The sequence below is a fragment of the Amblyomma americanum genome, chromosome 3 (assembly GCF_052857255.1).
Source record: "Amblyomma americanum isolate KBUSLIRL-KWMA chromosome 3, ASM5285725v1, whole genome shotgun sequence".
NCBI lineage: Eukaryota > Metazoa > Arthropoda > Arachnida > Ixodida > Ixodidae > Amblyomma > Amblyomma americanum.
Genome location: NC_135499.1, coordinates 181,482,993 through 181,504,694, shown reverse-complemented (window position 1 = coordinate 181,504,694; position 21,702 = coordinate 181,482,993). Strand labels below are relative to the sequence as shown.

The window sequence follows — 21,702 nt, the reverse complement described above, 5'->3', positions numbered from 1 at the left end:
TCGACTACTGATCCGGAGCTCCCGGGTTCGAACCCGACCACGGCGGCTGCGTTTTTATGGAGGAAAAACGCTAAGGCGCCCGTGTGCTGTGCGATGTCAGTGCACGTTAAAGATCCCCAGGTGGTCGAAATTATTCCGGAGCCCTCCACTACGGCACCTATTCCTTTCTTCTTTCACTCCCTCCTTTATACCTTCCCTTACGGCGCGGTTCAGGTGTCCAACGATATATGAGACAGATACTGCGCCATTTCCTTTCCCCAAAAAACCAATTATTATTATTAGGTGCGCAGAATGCGTTTACTGCTCACAGGAACTCTGTAGATGAAAAAAACAAAAATGACCGAACGTCCGCTTTACTAAGAAAACAAGGCTTCCAGGCGTCCCTAAAGTTTGTTTGTCTCCAATGGAAATACGACCAACGCTACTGCAGCACTACAAAATCTTCGTCACCCCATGGAACCCACGCATTGTTGTGAAGAGAAGGATTCGAGCGTTCGTCTGGCTCCAGGTTTCCAGGCGGAACAGCTGTCTGCTTGTAGCACTCCAGACGGGATAGAAGTCTTCGCGTAACCTGCGCAGGAAAACATTGTGCCATTATATTGCTGTACCTACGACTAAAAGCTAGCACGGGTGCCAGTACTTTTAAATTCATACAAGCAACCACCTGGAACTTACACTCACCCTGCAGAAAATCTACCCCCTACTGCCATCTGGAACTTACTCAAAGCGGAACCTATTTACTTCAATGGAACGCCTACACGACGCCCACACAAGGGAATAATTTCCACTTCTTGATATTCTTCCTGTCAAGCATATATACGAATTCAACCTTTTGCTAAAATACAAAACACAGCCTGAAAAATTGTCTGAACTACTTTCTCACACTGTGCGACCTGACAAAAATTGCAGGACGCTTAAGCTTCGCCTATAAAAGTGGAACGCGACAGCGTGATGCAGCACTGCCAGGGAGTCCACGGAACACCATCGGCCGTTCGGCGCGACGCCTTGCCCGAAGCGTGGCCCGCATGGAGCGTTTTTTGCCCGCGAAATCGCGTCGCGCGCCCGACGCCCGCGCCGGCATCGACGAATTCACTCCCGCATGGTCAGTAGCCGAGCGGCGTTTTTTTTGCCGCCCAGTTGTGCGATGCGCGCGCCCCCATCCATACTGAAATCAGAGACATGCGCAGGAAGGGAAGTGAAGCCGCTGGCTCTCGCGCGCGAAATGCTCGCTAGCCCGCATCCATCATGCGAGAGTCTCCCTTGGCCGGGTGCACCGGCGCGACCGCGTCCAGAATCACGTGACGCTCACTCCGGCTATCATTGGCCCTCTGTCGCTGTCCTCTCCCGGCGTCTGCGGGACTTCGGCGATTTTATCTGTTCCGCCAGAACCCGACTAGTTGGCAAAAACGTCCTCTCTCGCGGCAAAAAAAAAAGAAACGCTCCGCTGCCGTCGACGCCGACGAATCGCCCGGAAAAACGCTCCATGCGGGCCACTCTTAAATTAGACAAATCGCTCAGCTACGTACGACGAAACGGACGCGCTGAGCGGCAAACCACGTAGAAGCGCTGCCAGGCGCCTTGCCGAAACGCGCGGGACTCAAGTTGCAGTCGTAGTTCGTCGGCCCATCGTTCTCGATAAACCCGATGCCATGAACGCCAGCATAGCTTCCGCGCCGAACGAGCGGGTAGCAAGCCACAAGCTTCGTGGTGAACGCGCTTTGGATGTGCGCTGCGTTCGCCGCTCACTGCGTTTTCCCCCAAAACCAATTATAAATTATATATATATACTCCTTAACGCTGTCGCGTTAAAAATGGCAGTGGCTTAGCTCAGCTATGCCAGGATATACGTAGCGAGAGCTGCAGAGGCGCGGTACTGGTGTCCGCCGATATGTGAGACAGATATTGTGCCATTTCCTTTCCCCCAAAACCTAATTTTCACCCGCCGCGGTGGCTCTGTGGTTAGGGCGCTCGGCTACTGATCCGGAGTTACCGGGTTCGAACCGGACCGCGGCGGCTGCGTTTTTATGGAGGCAAAACGCTAAGGCGCCCATGTGCTGTGCGATGTCAGTGCACGTTAAAGATCCCCAGGTGGTCGAAATTATTCCGGAGCCCTCCACTACGGCACCACTTTCATCCTTTCTTCTTTCACTCCCTCCTTTATCCCTTCCCTTACGGCGCGGTTCAGGTGTCCAACGATATATGAGACAGATACTGCGCCATTTCCTTTCCCCCAAAACCAATTATTATTATTATTATAAAACGTCGGTGCACTTCGATGCGTTGAGAGGAATGGTAGGTGTGATTCATGCGACGCCTGCCGTGGAGACCGACACCCGAACCGCGGCCGTAAGGGAAGGAAGGCGCGTTACTTCGCCCTTGTTTTGAAAAAAAAAATGAGAACTGAAAATCGGCTTTGAGGAAAGGAAATGACGCAGTAACTTCCTCACGTAAAATTGCTTTTGAGGAAAGGAAAGGCCTAAGTACTGCCTCACTTGAAGGTGAACACCTCAACAGCGCCGTGAGAGAGGGGAGGAAGGTGGCACTGAAAAGGGAAGAGAGAACGAGGTACCGTAGTAAAGGGCACAGGGGCCTCCATCGAAACGCGCGCGCGGCATGGTTCGAACTTGGTGGACGAGTGGTCTAAGGCTCCAGAAAGCCAGAGCGTGTCACGAGCGATAAGAGTGCATTTAATCAAGCTTGTGAGAAATGTATCATGTAATAAGCATGCAGGCAAATGATTTGTTACTTTGCGCTCACCACAAGGAACACCCAATTTATTGGCCGCAAATGTAGGCGGCACGGACATGAGCGCTAGCTTTGACAGCGTTGCACCTGATGTACGAAACAGAGTTAAAGATGGGGAAGAATGCTTCAGCAAAAGATTGCCAAAAGAATGCCTCAGCAAAAGTTTATGAAACGGAGCTTGTGTGTGCGGGAAATGCTGATTGTTTAACCACGACGTTAGTTTAACTATTTGGAATGTGACGATGAAAGCTGGACCGTCTACCACTGGACCTGACGCACCCCGCAACGTCTGAGAAAAGAGCGTATACGACAAGAGGCGTCGAAAATGCGAATTTGATCTAGTTGAGTACCCCCAATTTTGGTTCTCCAACTAGGAAGTTTCTATGAAACCTGTATAGCTTTATTCTGTAGCCGTGTGGCTGCGTTTACGTGGATCGTAATGTGCAATTACTGTCTTAATACAAATCTACTCCATCTTGGGGGCACTACCCTAAAACGTTGGACCATGCTGTTCTATTGGAGTCAAGCACGTCTCACTTGCATTCCGCTGTAAGAGCAATTTTGTAATTGAGCACTAAAATTTAGCTGTTTCGAACGAACAAAAGGGCATGCAAAGGTGAGGCTTATCGACGGCCACAGTTTCCTAATTTTCTATATAAACTCCGCCCCATGTGTACATACAGAAGTACTCAATCTTGGCTAAAGAAAATATATTGTACTGCGTAGTCCTCAACCTGTAAATAATCTTCACACGGTACATAATTTGCACCCGCTAAGTTGTCCGCACCAGGGACATGACATTGCGTTGGAGATTTAATGTTATATTGGGCGATATTGAAAAATAAAATGCTGTACTGTCCGCACCTATCGATAGCCCGTGTATACCGGGATTTTAACCTTTTAACAAGTATAGCCCGCAGGCTAGACATCGAAATTTCGAGTGCTAAAATTATACGCGGATATTTGCATCTCTGAAGAGCACAAAGCGAAACAAGAATTTATGCCATGCTCAGAGTTTATACACATTCTTCATAACGGTAAAGAAAAAATGGGATGTGGTTTAGCTCTGGTTAAACTTGGAGTGACGCGATAGATGCATTTGGCCGAGTGGAACTTGCTCAGTTGAATTGCAAAGTCAGTCTTACGCTGCTCCGTTTCGCTGAGCGTTCCTTCATCTTCGTCCCACATGATACGGCGCATGCGCACAGCTGTTGCAGCTCGGTTTCTCCGGCGCGCCGCGCCGCCGGCAGCAGCAGCTGCTCTCCCCACCGCCTGGCTGGTTACGTGACCAACCACGTGCCACCGCCACGCTGAAGGCTCGAAATGCTACCGTAATGTAGCTATCGCTACAAAACAAACCATCTCTCAGTGTTCGTGAAGAAGTCTTCGGGCAGCAGTCACATGTGACAGCTCGTCGCAGTAACATGTGACTCCCATGAACTGCTCGTTTGCTGCAACACGCCGATAGCTACGTACGAGACAGAACCATTCAAGATGGATATCACGCCGCTTTCTTTCTGGTGATTCTCGTTGACTAGTTTAAATGGCAAGCCTCAGGTTTCGGGTGGCCTGAGATTTGGAGACTTCAGTTAGTTATAAATCAAGAAAAATTCTCATTTGCTTTCTTGTGCTTACTACAACAGCGTCATTTTGAATTTCAGAAAACTAGCTTAAGCACTCAGGAGCAGGGGTAGCAACAGTAAACCATCAATCTGATCTACTTGAGTATGAAATACCTCTGGTTTTTCGTCGGCAATATTGTGGTACTCGCATGGGTCTTCAATTATGTCGAAGAGGCAGGGCGCCACCGTTGAGTCGCAGGCTGTGCGATGTTGCGTATGCACTCTAGCACATTCCAGCGGCTTAGAGTAGAGCCCACCATTGAGAAATGCTTGCTTCTTTTCGCCGCACTGAGTCCTCGCGAAATCAAGGCTACTGAGGACTCTTGTCACGACGGAGTCTTTGCAAGCCTCCATGGCCCGAGTGGCGGCGTTTCCGTCAGGATCCACGTTACCGGAAATAGGAATCCATCGGTCGCTTCGCCCGCCGAGGTCTGTGCCGATGACGAGCTTATACTGGCCCTTGATTATGGCGGAGTGGTTCTCGATAGGGTCGATGTTTAGCAGCACCTCGCCTCTTGGCACTGCTGATTTCGGATCGCGAAGAGACCGAAGGTGACTGACGCCGTCCAAGTCGGGGCCAAGGTCTCCCGGGGATCCCCCTGCAAGGTATGTTGTCGGCATTATGTGCAAGATTTCTGGCTCTAGTACTCTCGTTTTTTGCAGCTATAGGTAGCAGAAAGAAGAGGTGCAGCAGCGGGGCAGGCCTCATCGTTTAAGGGAGCGGTACGCATCCTTTGGCGATTAGTTTATGTAAACATAAAACGCACTACTTCCATAAAACAGTTGTATGTTGTGTGGTTCTTGATGAGCAGCAATGCCATGAGAGCCGAAAGAAATTTTTCGCTCGGTCGTGCGGTAAATACGCGAACTACGGTAACTACGGCTGTACGACAAATGCGACGGCGCAAGAACGTCAACAGCAGTCACCCCACCGCATACCGTATCCGCCGTACGGTTATGCGGCTATTTAAAACTGTCAGAAGAATCATCACGCTCCAACATTAAAATATGAGAAAGAGAACAGCGAACATTTCTTCTCGCTGGAATTCACTGCCACGTGACAAGCCACCTGTGAATAGAAATGTTTTTGAGCGCTGCCGGAAAACCACTCGGGTAGTGCGACAACGCATTGCCGAGCTTAGCTAACAGTTCCCAACGGTCCAAGATGCCTTAGTTGGCGTATTAACCCTACGCAAGTGCTAAATCTGTCAAATTTTGACGTCACTACATAAGTTCGATGAGGGAACGGTCGTTATCATCTCAACACTTAAACAAAATGAAAGTGTTCCAGTGTACTTGCAATTGAATTTTACGGCCTTTTGTTGGCACGATAAGCAGTTTAATTAAAAGTTTGTGGAAGCGCCGCTCTTTGCAGTACTGGAGCGAAGCAGCCCGCAACGTAGCAACATGCGGCAGCGGAGCAAACACGGCTCATAATGTAGTTCCCGACCAGAAGAGGCTGCAAATAACGGCTTTAGATTTACACGGAAGTTGACTAATCATGTTTGTTGGCATACTTCACGAACTGTTTGGTTGCTCCAGACTGCTTTAGTGTTAGCAGCTCAGTCTTAGGACTTCATTTTTTAAAAGCTGTAAAGCCTATTTTGAAGAGAAGGTCAAGCTCCAAAATACGATAGGCTTCCGAAAGAAAAAGAAAGACTAGAGTGTTCTACGAGCTTAGCGTCTTAAATGCTTTACCTAAATGCGTAGGATGTTTTGGGGAGGTATGCCTGCTTGTAATGGTCTTCGTGTAATTAAATATAGTAATGCGATCTCCTCAGCATCGCTATTTTTAACAACCGAGAGGGCACAGACCAGAACCCTTTCTTAACTTCTCGTCTATTTATTTTAAAACTGTGCGAGAAGAGTTTCAGTACCCGTGCCACATCAAGCTTAGAACACTGCAACGATTCAACATAAATAAAACATTGACCTAATAGTGCAGCGAGTACTGCCAGAAAGTGCCATTGGTGATGAAGAGTCAAGTAAAACATCAGGCCGCCGCGGTGGCTCAGTGGTTATGGCGCTCAGCTGCCGGCTCGAAAGACGCGGGTTCGATCCCGGCCGCGGCAATTGAATTTCGATGGAGGTGAAGTTCTATAGGCCTATGTACTGTGCGATGTCAGTGCACGTTAAAAAACCCCAGAGGGTCGAAATTTCCGGAGCCTTTCACTACGGCGTCCCTCATAACTTGAGTCGCTTTGGGACGTTGAAACCCCATAAACCAAACTAAGAAAAACATGAACAGCATCATCATCATTTTGTATTTTTAGGCAAAACATTCATAGACTGGCCCATTCGGACGCAGGCAGTCCTTTTGTTTTGATGTATCTTGGTATCAAAATAGAATACACGGTCTTTAAACAGTTCTAAGAAAGGACTTTTTCTAGACATGTGATTCGCTGTGGCTTAAACATCTGCCTTGATGGGCTGCCAAGGAAGCCTTCTTCGGGACAGGGGCTTTGACGTAACGACGACATTTCTCAGTCTGAATTGTCAATGGGCATAAAGTAGGTAGGGTCACCCACCGGCAATCTCGTACAACGTGGGCAGCCAGTCAGTCGCATGGAAGAGACGCTCGTACACAGACCCCGGCCCATTCCAGAGGGGATCGGCCGTCCACAGGAGTCCGGGCACGCGCACTCCACCTTCCCACAGTGTCTGCTTCTCCCCCTTCAAGGGCCACGGAGAGGCGGCGTACATGCCGTAAGATGTGGCCGCGGCACCATTGTCCGATGTGAACACAACCACGGTGTCTCCGAGCATGCCCCGCTCGTGGAGTGCCGCGAACACCATGCCGACAGACTCGTCCAGAGCAGACACCATGCCTGTGGATGCGGCCAGAGAAGAATAACATTCCTGAGCATAGGCAAATTTAGCGTCGGTTTCAACGATCGAAACTCGCATTTAGGGTCATTCGAGCAGTGTCACATGATGAACTTAATTTCCACTCGCTTCAGGACGCAATGGTCTCGAAATAAGCTCGGTTCACTTAGTCCCGCTAGGCGAATCGCCTACTCGAAAAAACTGCCAAATTAGAGTGCATCGTATTTCTTGACGGAACTCCGTGCAGAGACTACGTTCTGAGCTGCGTGGGCTTAGAAGACGCCAGAGATGCTGTACATTATGCGTGGGACCTCCGCTTCTAGGCTAAAATCGGATTTTATCCAAATCTTTTACCCCGAACAGATTTCTACTCAGTCGGGTTAAACCCTATTTCTACCAGAAAGTGCGCCTTCTATGGCACAAAGTAACTTTTCGGGCAAAGAAATCTGAAGGCACTACACAAAAAATAGCCGATAAGTGGTGCTTACCACAGAGTGGTGTTTTCTATTGACTTCAGTATCTTTTAATGTTTGTTATTCATGAAGCTGCTTAATTCCAGGATAAGTTCGAAAGGTTCGTCGTATAGATGCGCGGCCAAGATACGGGTACTGACGGGACGTCTAATTGGCATCGTTTTGTAAAGCTAGCCATGGTAACGGCGTCCTGCTCTTGCGCATTTAAAATATTGCTGTGTACAGGCATGTAGCTCTTGCACAGACGCGCAAGTGCTGCGTAGGAGATAGATAATGTACTCTACAAAGTAATCCCTTGCAAAATTTTTTAGTAACGTTCTTTAGAAAGTATTTAGAAAAATGTGAATATAACCAATTAAAACTGAATGCAAAGTCATTTAATTGTCTCTATACGTTGCAGTAGCAGCATGTCAAACGTGTTTCGACATTTGGCACTGATATCTAAAAGACTCAGGTAAGTAGAAAGTCTACATAGTTCCTATCATCTACTTATCGACAGTTTCTACATACGTCCTGTCAACAACTTACAAACATGTCCACCAACAACCTATCAACGGTTTTCCGACAATTGGCCGCCGATATTCAAAAGACTCAAGTACGTAAAAAGTCTTTATAATTTATATTGTCGACTTCCCGCCATTTTCTACAAGGTTCCTATCAACGACTTAAAAGCAATGTCTATCAACAACTTATCGACGGACTTCCGGCATTTGGCCACCGATATTAAGAGACTCAAGTACGAAGAAGCTTTTTATATTTCGTGCTATCAACTTACCAACATTTGCAAGAGAGTGCGCAACGACAGTGTACGACATTTTTATTAACGTTATTTTATCGCATCAAAAGAATTTTGTGAACCCCGTACCGTGGACTGTTTAATGAATGATGTATTCATTTATTGCACACAAAAAGTAGGTTACAGAAGCATTCTTAGTTGTGCGTATAAACTAAGCTTGAGTAAGCGTCGCTCGCTGCGCTGCGTGCACTGTGAACGGCGTAAAGGCACACATTTAGTTTTCTGTGCCATATTCTCCATGTGGGCGTACAAACAGTTGCGCCATCTAGTGACAAGAAGTCACAACATAAAACCAAGTTGAATAAACTTTTTTTCACAATTATTAATGACGAGGGTGGTTGCACTGCCAGCTTTTTTTTATTCCCACATAAAAAAGAAGAAAATGTTAAAGCGGACAAAAAAATAACTCGCAGGACGGTTACGATTTTGTAACGCGAGATTCAGCGAGATCCAGCGATAGCTGTTTAGGCGTTTAGTTTTATGGGATATTATGTGGTAGAAAAGATATACTGATCTCGCATCGCACTGGGAGAATGGTGAAATGATGTACCTGTGCATTGGCAGTCGGATTTTCCAAGCAGAGCCACTCGTAGGACCCAGATTGACCGTGATATATAGGGTGAGTGCGTTAATGACCGGTGGCTTAGTGGTTGAGCATCCGCTTCGCATGCGGGAGGTGCAGGGTTCGATCCCCAGCGCCGCCGGGTACCCAAATGTGATACAATGGGTACAGGCTTCCCCTGGCCTGCCGCTCCGCTTATTCAGGGTGAAATGCTAGGGAAATGGGTCTTTGACTCCCCCTTGAGTAAAGAAAAAATACCGTGTGCCATTGCGCTCTTTGGCCGCATATGCCTTTGCGCCATAAAAAAACAATATCATCATCATTAACACACCCTTCAGTTGGATGTCATCAACGCACCCACCGGTCATTAACACGCACCCACAGGTTACGCCGACGGCGACGACGCGCAAGCCAGGGACGGGCGCCTAACAGCTGTTTCTTTGAAAGCCGGAGAACTGTTTAACTATGTGCACTTGCTGTGACAAAGACGTACGCTGCATATGCTTAAGATTTAGAGGTTGAAAATTGCTAAATTTTCCCCAAAACAAAAGCAATTTGTGGTTTGTTTCTTGATGTATGGGCGAAACTGTGCGAAGTAAAAGTGAACGTCTCTATTTAGAGCGAGCTATGTCGTCGAAGAATGCAGCGGCGACATGTATTTGTTCCGAAGCGGGAACAGTCTGGTTTGTGGCGTGCGTGCACGTGCAAGACACGATATGTAGCGTTGTGTGCATGCGCTTTTGTTACCTACAAAGTCCCTTCGTACGCCGTTACAAAACGTCTACCAAAAAGTTTGAAGCCTGCAGAATAAAACAGGTCATACCAGAAAGTCGAAATTGAAATTGTTTATTCAATTTCTCTGTCTAAAAGCAAGTGCTAACCCCCCCCCCCCCCCCCCCCCCCCCCCGGAGACGCGTGCCAGCCGCCGCGAACCTCACGCGAGTGCGCAGCAGCGCAGCCAAGCTAATCCACGCAGACGGCCTAGCCACTGCATGAGGCTACTGCCTACAACAGTAGTCTCTGTGACAGGCCCCCCTCCCCCTTATACGTAAAAAGGTGACTGGTTAATTTGCTTCATTAGAACAATGCAAGAACATTTACCGCTGCAGTATAATTGTAAGGCGATAAAACGCAGTATTTGTGTCTGGATGCTGTAACGGTACCAGCGAATTATGACGCAGAAATCAGTAGAATAGTAGTCTCAGTGACAGGCCCTCCCTACGTAAAGGGTGACTTGGTTTGGCATTATGGTACGCAATCCCTATGCGCGCCCTTGCATTAGGGTATGTTTTTTGGCTGCACACTTCCGTGTTATAGTACGCCTCACCTGCGTACAGGGTCCTGTTGATATGTCCGATGCCTTCGTATCCGCGTAGGTATCGTTCGGGTACTTGGAGACGCTCTGTCTCGCAGGCAAAGTGGGGAGCCAAATGAGCCAGGTAGAGGAACATGGGCTGCGGATGCACACAGGTATTACTATGTTGATGAACGCTATGTGAAGAGTCAGAAGCCAGTGCCCTGAAATCGCTGACCGAAAAAAAAATACCATTTTCATTGGCTTCACGCCTAAGCAAAACGATATTTTTAGCTGAAAAGGTAGCAGTTTTCAAGATGCTCTAATTTTTTTTCACAAAACCTTGTCGCGAAGAAGCAGTGTCATCATAGGTGAGAACTTGTTACTAATGTGTTAGGTCTCAGACTCGCTGTCTACAGATGCAGCTAAAATAGCCAGCTTTTCAGGCGCTGTACACTAGTCTCAATCGTCGCCACTCGGCCATAGAGGCGCAGACTTTATCGGCAAAGAACCTACGACCTCAAATCTCCTAGGCCTTTTGGAGGCTCTTGCGCGAAAAGTTTTCTCCGGCGTATCCTTATTCGCTTAAATGTTAGCATCTCTGAAAATTGTATTATGACAATTTTTTTCCCTGTAAAATTTACGCTTGTTCAATGAATCTCTGTAAAAAGGGTTTGAACACCCTTGTTTTTATGTAGCGTCGCAAGAAAACTTATCAGCGGATCTTTCTGAAATTCGTTCTGAAGAAGAGACGACGCCCTTAACATACACAAAGAGACATCTTTGCTCGCCTGGTGTATATTTAAGCTCTTATTGCAACTAACGGCAGTGGCCACCAGGCATTTCACCGCTGGAACGACGCTGCATCTAAAACTGACACTACCAGGTGGAGGGGCACTATACCCACTGTACTGTGACGTCGTTGAAAACACACTAGATGAAAGACAGATGGAGCTAACGGCGCTGACCCATCGCTCGTGGTGACCAGGAAGACTCGGCTGAAGGATTGTTCTTCTGCAGTGATATTGAAAACTTTACCAGTCAAACCAGCATTCCCTGCTTAAAGTTTGAAACAAGGATGACGCTCCTGGGATTCATCGTATGTTTAAACCACGAGGAATGTTGAAGTTACAAATGTAAGCCTCACACAGAAAAATGTTCACCCCGAACGCCTCACTACACTACAGGCTAGACAGCAGAGTTCATTGTCCTTGCTCTTCTAAAGCCTGTCTTTATAACGCAAATCTTCGCACATCTGTCTGTGAGAACAGATGTGGCCGATGCCATTTCCGGGTTTTCACATGCTCCTCTCAGTATACGACAGTAATACGCGCCCGCGTTAGCATTAGCAGTGCACGGTGAGTCCCTTTCCCTCGAGTACTGTGTACTGTGCGATGTCATTGCAAGTTAAAGAACCAAAGGTAGTCGAAGTTATCCGGAGCCCTCGACTACGGCGTTCCTAACAGCCTCAGTTGCTAGGGGACGTTAAACCCCATAAAAACAAGCAAAATAAAATCAAACTTTTGCCTTGAGTGTCGGCTGCAGCTGTGATTGTACATCGCTACACACGAGGACGGCACCGAAACCGGAAGCACATTACTTCAAAAATCGGAGACGTTGACACATCTACCCGCATGCTATATAATTTCTGTTTTTAAAGGCACGCCGACATATTATTCTCTAGCGCTTTGGCAGGGGCAGTTACCTTCACTACACGTGCTTACATGAGCACAGAAAAAAAGCGACGAACCTATTATAAATTTGGCGTGCACGCGCTCGGAAATTTATTTGAAGTTACGCACGTGCTATTAATCTATAGAGCAATATTTGAAACACCTCCAAACCTAAGAATTCACGATTCCATGATTCTCGGTCTGCCATTTTATTCTGTCAGAAGAGGAGAAAGCATAGGCTCTTTAGACACTACCTTGAAAGACGTAAGAGCAAGAAAGAGGGCTCACCTTCTCCTTCGGATGCCTTCTGATTATGGACACGGCCTCTTCGCTGACAATGTGCGTGTAGTAAGCTCCGTCGTCCTCCCTGGATGGCTTGAGACCTCGACAAAAATCTAACCCGTGTGACATACCAGGCTGTGGAAACAACGATGACTTATTGTTATTATTCTTTTTTGCACTGAGTGCGTCGTCGATCACAGATGCTTACTCAGGCGAAACATCAGTCTAGTAAAGAAAGGCTTGGGGGTGAAAATAACTTGAACGAAGGCAAGGGAAAGAAGGAAAGAAGAGAAGAATGCACACATATCTGCCAGAAGATGGCTGATAAGGATTTTTGAGGGCGAGGAGCGGAATCTGAGTAGTTTTTTCCGGCGCTGTTTGTTAAGTGTACATTAAAATTTGTTACCGATGGGTAAAAATCTGCTACGTACGACATAAAAATCACGCAATCTGCCTTGGGGCCAACAGCACAAAACAGTACAGTGTATTCTGAACTCAAAACCTTGCCGTCTATAGGTATTGCTCAGATAAAATGGTTTTCTTTTTGCAGCGAGCAGCTATTATAGACGTAGTTCGCCTAATTAACATCACATGCTCGTCTCTTCTCATGGCGGTCACATGAGCCCTGTCATGTGACTTCATGAGAACGGCCGCCCATGCTTACACAGTAGTCACAAACAAATCACTGAACAATACTAAAAAAATCCTGTGAAAGTACATCTTGCTGCCCACTGCAGGAAGTGATAGCACGTTTCGCAAAGGTTTTAAGACGCGCATCTTATAGTGAAGATCAAGAACAGAGCAACCAGGAAAATTGTCTAAGTATTTGAAATAAAAAAAATACAGGGGAAAATTATGTAAGCAACACTTCGGCTCTTTGGCAAGAAAAGAGATGACGTAACTGGTTATGCGTGCTCCACGGGGAGGATGATGAATTGATTACTTACCCTTGCTTTTTGTCTCTTTTTTGACCAGTTTGATTTCCTTTTTTTTTGCACTTCGGCATGTATATAAACCGAGACATGTGCAAAAAAAAATTATTTCTTAGCAGCACCGTTCCTTGCCTGTATCCAAACGTTTTGTGCGCTGTTCGTTCAATTTGTCTCAAGATACGGAGCGTGCCCTAGGGTCATGGAGCTGAGCGTTGAAGAGCTGCTTATTTCTAGGACGCGATCTTGTGTGCTTGTGGGTACAGCACACAGAATAATTGGCATCACTTATACGAGAAGTACGCGTACGTGAGGAAGTTGGCTCCGTTTTTACTTTTTTTTTCTTGTATGCCGCCGCGGTGGCTCAGTAGTTATAGTGCCCGGCTGCTGACCCGAAAAACGCGTGTTCGACCCCGGCCGCGACGATCCAATCTCACTGGAGGCGGAATTCTAAAGGCCCGTGTACTGTGCGTTGTCAGTGAACGTGAAAGAACCCGTGGTGAAATTTCTCAAGCCTTTCACTACGGTGTCCCTCATAGCGTGAGTCGCTTTGGGACGTTAAACCCCAATAAACCAAACTTTTATTTGCCCGGTGCCAGAATTTGCTAACTCAGGAGCAAATAGACCACATCATCATTGTAACTTGCTTATTATAATTTATTTCTTTGACTAGGGCTCCAACCTCTATTGTATGCCTAAACTTCTTGCACCCAGGTTTCAAGTATCATACACTTTATTCTTTCATCCAAGTCCCAAAGCATTCACGACTGAAGGAATTATAGTGTAAAGTTTTGATTTGTCCGATTGTTTTCTTTTATGTTACGTTTATCCACTCCTGGAAGGAGGGAAAGAGGCCGGGAGGATGTTTTTACTTTCCTTATTACTGTTCTATTCAGGCAGTCGTTATTACTAGGATGGTTGAAAGAAGGTCAGCTGTATCTTGTTTGTCTCACCTTAAGGCTGTTGTTGGAAAAAATAACTTCGTCAAAAGTAGAACAGTTTGAAGACACATCTGGCTCTTCAGTACGTTAGAAAAAAAGGGTTTACGTTACATCAGTGCTTTGCTCGAGGTCGCCGAGAGTTTCGAAAGGAGAGAGGCGCCTGAAATTTTCTCATGTAGAAAAACATAGATATTTCCTCCTTCCACCCCTCTAAGTACTGACCAACATGTGGTGAAAGATTAAAAGCAGTCCCTCAACATAAAAGGAAAAATAGAGCCGAACGAAAGGAGCTAATGCTAATCTTTTTATACCCTATCAGCTTGGTTGTCGACATTGATATCATCTCTGTTAATTGTCTTTTCAAGCGAAATAAGCAGAACACACAGTTTGGTCATTGTCTGAACATGCGCAGTCGTCTATTGCTGTTGTTTTTGGACCATCGAAGACCAGCTTACCGCATCTCCACCGTGATTGTAGTAGTCCACGAAACCACCCCAGGATCCGACGTGGCTGGAGAAGCCTCGCCTGGTGGGAGTGTATTCAGCCTTATAAAAGCCAAGATGCCACTGTAAAAACAGCACTTCCAGCGCTCACTCGAACTTATCTCGTGCAGCGCTGAAGGAGTCTGTTTGGAGTCGGATTTTCTTGCACGAGTGAGAAAACGAAGTGGTGATTTAGTTCACTTCAACACTGTAGGGTGCTCGTTTTGATAGCTGAATGAATATTTCACATCCATAGGCTTCCCAAAAGAGACCAAAATGTCCTCAAGTTTTTCAATTCATTCTTCTTGGCGACGCGCCCGTTGAAGATGCTCTCGTGTTGTCTCGTACTTGGCTAGATGTTAATGGGCTATATTAGCTTCAGTAAAGTAGCGGGGCAAACTACATTAAAAAAAAGCGACCTTTGTAACAAATCTCTCGCCAGGTCACCTACTTTCAAGGCCATTTGCGTCACATGACAACGGGTGGCAGATATTAAGATGGCATAATGCCCGTCCCATATACGCCTCCATGGCCATGAACAAATTTCATAACGTTATATAAGAGGCCAGGTCAGTGCGGGAGTTACCGCCCTTCCCCTTTGTACAATTTCTGCCAAAGTTATTCGGTAAATTAATTCATGCATTTCAAATGAGAGGATTTATCGGATGACCTAGGGAAATCCCCGAATCGTTCTCGGTTCCGTGTTCATGCTCATTTAAAGGAATTATATCCACAAAAAAAATTATTTAGCATTACGCGTCGCCCCAGTGTTTCACCGAAACAGACACGATGAGAAATACCCAGCGATTTCACTCTTTCACCGCGTGCGAAGAAGCAAGAGAGGCAATTGAACAATGCCTAATAATTGACAGTGATACCTGAATATACAAAACACTCACTCTTCGGCATGAAGAAAAGAGCGAAAGTTGTGCTTACCAAACTCCCCGAACCCTGGCCATTCTCCCACTATGCGAATGGGTCACTCCTTTAACAACAACAACAACAACAACAACAACAACAACAACAACAACAACAACAACAACAACAACAACAACAACAACAACAACAACAACAACAACAACAACAACAACAACAACAACAACAACAACAACAACAACAACAACAACAACAACAACAACAACAACAACAACAACAACAACAACAACAACAACAACAACAACAACAACAACAACAACAACAACAACAACAACAACAACAACAACAACAACAACAACAACAACAACAACAGCAGCAGCAGCAACAGCAACAACAACAACAACAACAACAACAACAACGACGACGACAACAACAACAACAACAAAAACAACAACCGTCAACTAAGCCCTCCCGCTCATGCTGTGCGTCAATTCCAGCATCAGTTTTCAAGGATAGTGAAACCAAGTTTTCAATCACAGCGTTTTCGCAATACAGAAATTGTGGTGAGGTGTGCTATATATGTAAAGGTTCTGAATCTCTGCCTTAGATAAGGCTTAAAGCTCTTTACACAGGTGTTAGATGGTCACGTATTTCATAAAAGTTATATTCCAGTCTTTCTCAATGAGGTTGTGGCGCTGAAGCCTTGAATATTTGCATCGAAATTGCATCTATGGGGACACTTCGTAATAGGTAGTACGCTGGCGTAGAGGCACCCTGTAGATCTGATTCTTTGCCGCCTTAGGGCACCGTCATTTTCTAACTACGGACACGCTCCAGAGCTGAAATGAATTGACATAAATTGGTCACTTTTGTTTTTATAGAAAACGGCATGTGCGACAAGTACTGTGGGCAGCCAAAAGGACGTTTATACGTCCAAGCTTCGGTTAGACTTCATTGTCCAGCAATTTTGTTGAAGCGCCTGCTATCGAGACCAACGAGGAGTTGACCGCTTATTTTGCAAGGAGTTTGCTAGTTTCAGTACGCGGTTCTCCTGCTTGGCGGCAACGGGGACTGGGTTTGCAAGAGCAGCGGGCCAGATAACAGGACGTGGTGGACACCATTTCTGCAGCCGGCATTACCTTTACTGCGCTGCTGAAATTATGACGTCTTTGGGATGCGTCAGCTTCCTCAGGAACTTGCCATAGCTGCATGAAACTGGAGAAATTTTTGACGCATGTGCTAGCCGACACAAGCATCACAGCATGTGCTGCATGTCGCACCTGGCGACGCTTCATGGTTATTTTCGGCGGTGACCACGATGGCGTTCTCGTGGCATGCGGCCTATTATTCGTGAAACGAAGGCTGCGTAATTGAAAGCGTACTTCAGTAAACATAGGGAAAGCGGAAATATGATACTATGACACAATTACATGTGGTATGCAGGTATGATGCCTACCATCAAATCAAAGCGCTCGGCTTATTTATTGCCGTAGCAGCATGCCTAGCCCGTTTCATGCTTAAATGTAGTCGTCTATGATTGGCAGCGATATTCGCTCGCTGCAGAGGTGAAAAATACCTCTGGAGGTTCACATTACATTCACTAGGTCCCACACATGGAGCTCCCTTGTCCCTTAATAGTGATAAAATGTTTACAAAAGGTCAATAATCCATTTGCATGCAATGTTACGAAAGTTTGGTCGGATAAGCGATGTTTTAAATAAACGCACTGACCTTTCCGACCATGTAGGACGTGTAGCCCAGGTTGTTGAGCCACTCAGGAAGCGTTTTGAAGTGCAGTGGTAGGCCTCGAGGCTCATTTTGTAATATGACATAGTGCTGTATTCCTGAACATAACAAAAAGATACAAAAACCAATCCTCTGTGACAAGACTTGATTGTCTCCGTCTAGTGAATGCTGTCCGAAAGTTTATCTTCAAACGTAAAGCCCTGATTTTAGTTTAACCCAGTTTACGTTGCACTCATGCTGTATGCAGTTACATCCGCTGAACTTAATCAGAAAGGGGAATGTCTCGTTTAGAACTGAGCTGGTACTAGGAGCAATGTCCCAGGCTGCATGTCGGCTGTGAGGGATGTCGTAATGAACGGACCCGATTTACTTCGACCAGCTGGGGGTCTTTAGTGTGTACCGAGGCTGTACAGCGTTTTAACATACCGCCAGCTTTCAAAAGCGGCCGCTGCGGTCAGGGTACCATCTCGAGTCCTTTGGCTGAGCACCCGAATGCTATGCAGCCAATAAGTTTACGTGGCGGGTCAATTTCGAATCAAAATAAATGCTTTTATGCGCCCACTCATTTCAGTTCTCTTCAGTGCTTGATGTTTACATGAACGTATAAGTAGCGAAAGCTTTATTTATATGCACAAAACAATAAGTCGCAAGGGAATAGACGAAAGGTATGAGCTGCTCTTGCGATAGTAATAAGGGACGTGGAAGATGAACAACACTGACACATTAAACGCCCTGTCGGCAAATCGAGTTTGAGCTTTTGGCATGTTGTGTATTCCCAGGTATACGTTAATCGTGCTATACCGAAAGGAGTGGATGGAAATCTTAAATCAACAACAATAAATCAACGATTGCAAGTCAATAAGCAGCAGATCACAAGTAGCAAGTCAACAATTAGAAGTTTAACAATTGCTTATCGAGCATTTACTCGTTGGCGGCGAAACAGCTGTCGCAGGGAGAGAGCTGAAATTCACCGGATGTACCGCTACAGAGTCGCATTGTTTCGTGCCACGCGCGGCGTATATTTCAACGTTGATTTGTGCCCCAAAAAGAGTATAAGCACCTTAGTGCACCTGTGAAGAAAAAGCGTTTCACCTGACGAAAGAGCAGGACATCGTAGAACCACCGTGAATGACTAGCTGCATCGTCGATGGCGTTAATAAAATTTCAAAGAACAAAGCTGAAAAATATGGGCTAGTTTTGGCGTGCTAGAAATTAAAGCGATTATTGCTGCCCCTGAGAAGACTCACACTTCTACAAAAAGACTCCCATGAACCGCAAAACCAAACGCTCGAGTGTTTCCACTCTATGGGGTCTAGTCTGTACAGACCCAATCATACTTGCGTAGAGCACGGATATAAAGCAGAAGTTCTAAAGCAGGTATTGACTTTTACAGAAAATTCTTGCACATGATTTTACTTGACCTGCTCCGCAACACACTGCTCGAGCACTGTAGACAAATGTGATTGCGGCTGTAGATCCTGAACAGGTCTTACCAGTGTGTATTGGGTAGAGCCCGGTCAAGAGGGCTGATCTGGACGGCGAGCAGAGGTGCAGGTGGTATAGGCGGTTGAGGCGTATGCCGTTCCACGCGAGGGCGTCGATGTTTGGTGTCCTGATCTGATGGGTTCCCTGGTAGCTGAGATCATTCCAGCCCTGGCGGACGAAATTGAAAGCTTTCGTAATTCAAGATACCCTTAACGGCGCAGCAAAAGCTTGGTTTGGGCATACGTAGCATACGCAGCTCAAAAAGTGAGGGACGGCAGTTTGCGCCAGTTCCGTCTGTTTTGTAGTCCTAGATTTTTTTTTGCGCCATGCACATTAGGAACAACCCCTAAAGACCCTATTTCGAGTGTATTGCATTGGGGCAGACGATATTGTGGAGTAAATTATTAGGAACATTAAGAACTGCAAAATATATGCTATCAATAGGCTAGCTATAACATGGTAGTTTAATTTAAACACCTGAGTAACACACGAGAGTGAGAACATTACAATGCTAACCATAGGCAAGCAGTGAAGTAATAAGCCGCTACAAAAATTAAAACTCTTAAGGAGTATGTTCATGAGCGTAAAAAAGAACAAGCAGCCGCAAAAGTAGATGAACCAAAAGTAACCCCCCCAAAAAAATAATTGCCAGCGTCTCTGCGCATTAGGCCATGGAATTTATTTTTGTTCGAGTAGGTGGCAGCGTTGGTATATAAAAGTCAAAATCTGAGCCATGCGACCGCAAGTGGGCTATGTATGCACTGCTGTTTACGCAGACTGCGCTATGTATAAGAGCGCAACTGCACAGTAAGCATCGTTGAGCACCATACCCTAAGAGAAATAGAAATCAAACGAAAAATATATTGAGATTGAGCAAATGCCATTTTTCTTAGCTTGAGGTTTCTCATTTCGAATTTGCCAGTTCGACGATCACTATTCGCGTCATCTTTTTTTAATGGCCGCACAGGCAATGTATTATTTTACCTTACTGCGGAGTCTTACCTGCTCAAAGTACACGCTAAGAATAAACTATCAAATGAGAGCGAGAACTGGTGTAAATAAATGTGAAAGATTGTTTTACAAGAGCAGGTTATTGAGCTCACCAGGTCATCGGCCAGTATGAAAACAATGTGTGGTTGCTTCCTCCGAGAAGGCCACATCATCAGTCCCGTCGCTACGAGAACCACCACGATCGCCAACGTCGCCCTCAATGAACACCGCCTGTAATTTTGTTTCCTGGTCTCTCTCGCCGAAGTAAGCGCTAAATCGGAACCGTGCTCTGTAAAGTGCAATGTTTTGTCTTGATCGGGTTTGGAACATTTTCCTGTTAGGCTAACCGATTGCACGTCCTCGTAACCCCAGTTCAGGCTTCCAACATCCATGGTGGACGTAGGGAAATCTCCATCGACATGATGCGCCATTCTAACATGGACGATGTAAACTTCGAGCACGGGCAGTCGCTAAAAGCGCACATATGGTGCTTCGGAACGAGGCGAATATATCTGCGTCCGCTACAGTTCGGTCTGGGGAGGAAACAGCTGCGAGGCGAACTGCCAGAGAAGCGGAGCTAAATTACAAGGAGTGAGGGCGAAGTTTAAATCAAGCTATACTGGACACGAATAGTGTGTCCTCCTCTCTCTAGACCACAGAAGGAGTGAAGAGAAAAAAATGCACTCTAGGCGCTGTTGGCAACAACGGTTGCTTCCCAGTCGCACTACGAAACAGTGAAGTGCTGCACGCCGGCGCTCGTTTAGCGCTTGCGCGTGATTCATTTAGTCCAGGCTGTGGTGTCGCAGAAGAATAGAACCGGGAAATCTGAAGGATTTCCAGTGAGGGGTCATATTTGGGGTTCGTCTCAACGAGAAAAAAAAAATTGTATGGTTACTTTAGCTTGCGTATTCCTTACAAAGCATTCCCCAGGCTGTCAAGCTATTTTGCTTCTAAAACACAAGAGATAGAGGGTTTATTGACATGAAAAGGAGAGAGGTTGGCCGGAAAAATGAATATCTGGCCTGCTACTCTGCACTGGGGAACGAGAAGAGGAGAAAAAAGAGGGTCACGATGTGGGAAAAAAAAAACACAAAATCCAAACCCACTGCTGTTCGTCGTGAAGCCGGCTGAGGTGCCCCTGAGTGACCGAGCAGGCCCCGCGACGTTCTCCATGCCGCTGCCACCGAGACACTGACACAATCAAATTAAGGAACACTAGAAATATTTTTCGCCGTAGCGTGTGTAAAAGCATCCAAGTCGGTTTAATCATGTTTTCAATCAATCCGAACTGCTAGATACCGATTGTGCAGGGCACTGACTACGCCCAAAAGAAGTAGTGCTTACATTCGCAGTGGCATATACACCCTTACTCTTCCAGTCGTTACGCGAACAGCCCACGAAAACGCCATTGTTGTCATACTAAGCCCAACGGAGCTTAGTAGACTGCAAAGCAGTCCATCGAAGACTTTTGCTTCCTGCTTTCAACGCATCCTTCCGTGTGAAAGGCATTCTAGGTGGCAGGATAAGCAACCAACTTTAGTTCGAGCTCCAAGCGTTCAAAATAGAGTGTAATATATCAAGTACTACATTGTACTGTCACGTTGTGGTGACAACACCGTCACGAGTAGACCGAAGGGGCTCGTAAACAAACTCATTGCTAGGCTGACTTTAGCCCACAAACAAAATGAGCAACTCGGCGGCTGCGAAAGCAACGAATGTGTTCGGCGGTCGTCGAAGAACAGTATAACCAATCCTCTCGGCCGTGCTCAACTTAAAGCTGGTGAAGAACTTCAGAGATAAGGCGTCAAAAGCAGAATACTGTAGAACATGTTGCGCATGGCTGCGACCACTCGAGCTAAACAGAGTCCGACCGCGCGTTAGAAAGTGATAAAGCCGCCTGCTGGTGGCTTTGAGCGTGGACCGATGGACATTACAAAACTTTGAGGCATTACTCTTCTCAGGCATCGCTGCGATGCTTTA

General features: G+C 46.3%; 1 protein-coding gene across 3 annotated transcripts; it reads right to left on the bottom strand.

The window, feature by feature from the left end:
- Positions 1-268: 268 nt before the first annotated feature.
- Positions 269-20,400, bottom strand: LOC144125565 (arylsulfatase B-like). Of its 3 annotated transcripts, XM_077659056.1 has the most exons (10): positions 20,070-20,389; positions 19,836-20,011; positions 18,741-18,900; positions 17,233-17,345; positions 14,599-14,709; positions 12,280-12,408; positions 10,352-10,478; positions 6,896-7,195; positions 4,482-4,966; positions 271-571 (listed from the first exon to the last, which is right to left on the bottom strand). In XM_077659056.1, the coding sequence occupies exons 2-10, from the start codon at positions 19,893-19,895 to the stop codon at positions 422-424; spliced, it is 1,635 nt and encodes a 544-aa protein (XP_077515182.1). In that variant the 5' UTR covers positions 19,896-20,011; positions 20,070-20,389; the 3' UTR covers positions 271-421. The 3 variants fall into 3 exon arrangements, with proteins under 3 accessions (XP_077515183.1, XP_077515182.1, XP_077515181.1); XM_077659055.1 differs by having other exon boundaries at positions 19,836-20,389; XM_077659057.1 differs by lacking the exon at positions 4,482-4,966 and having other exon boundaries at positions 269-571; positions 19,836-20,400.
- Between the last annotated feature and the right edge of the window lie 1,302 nt (positions 20,401-21,702).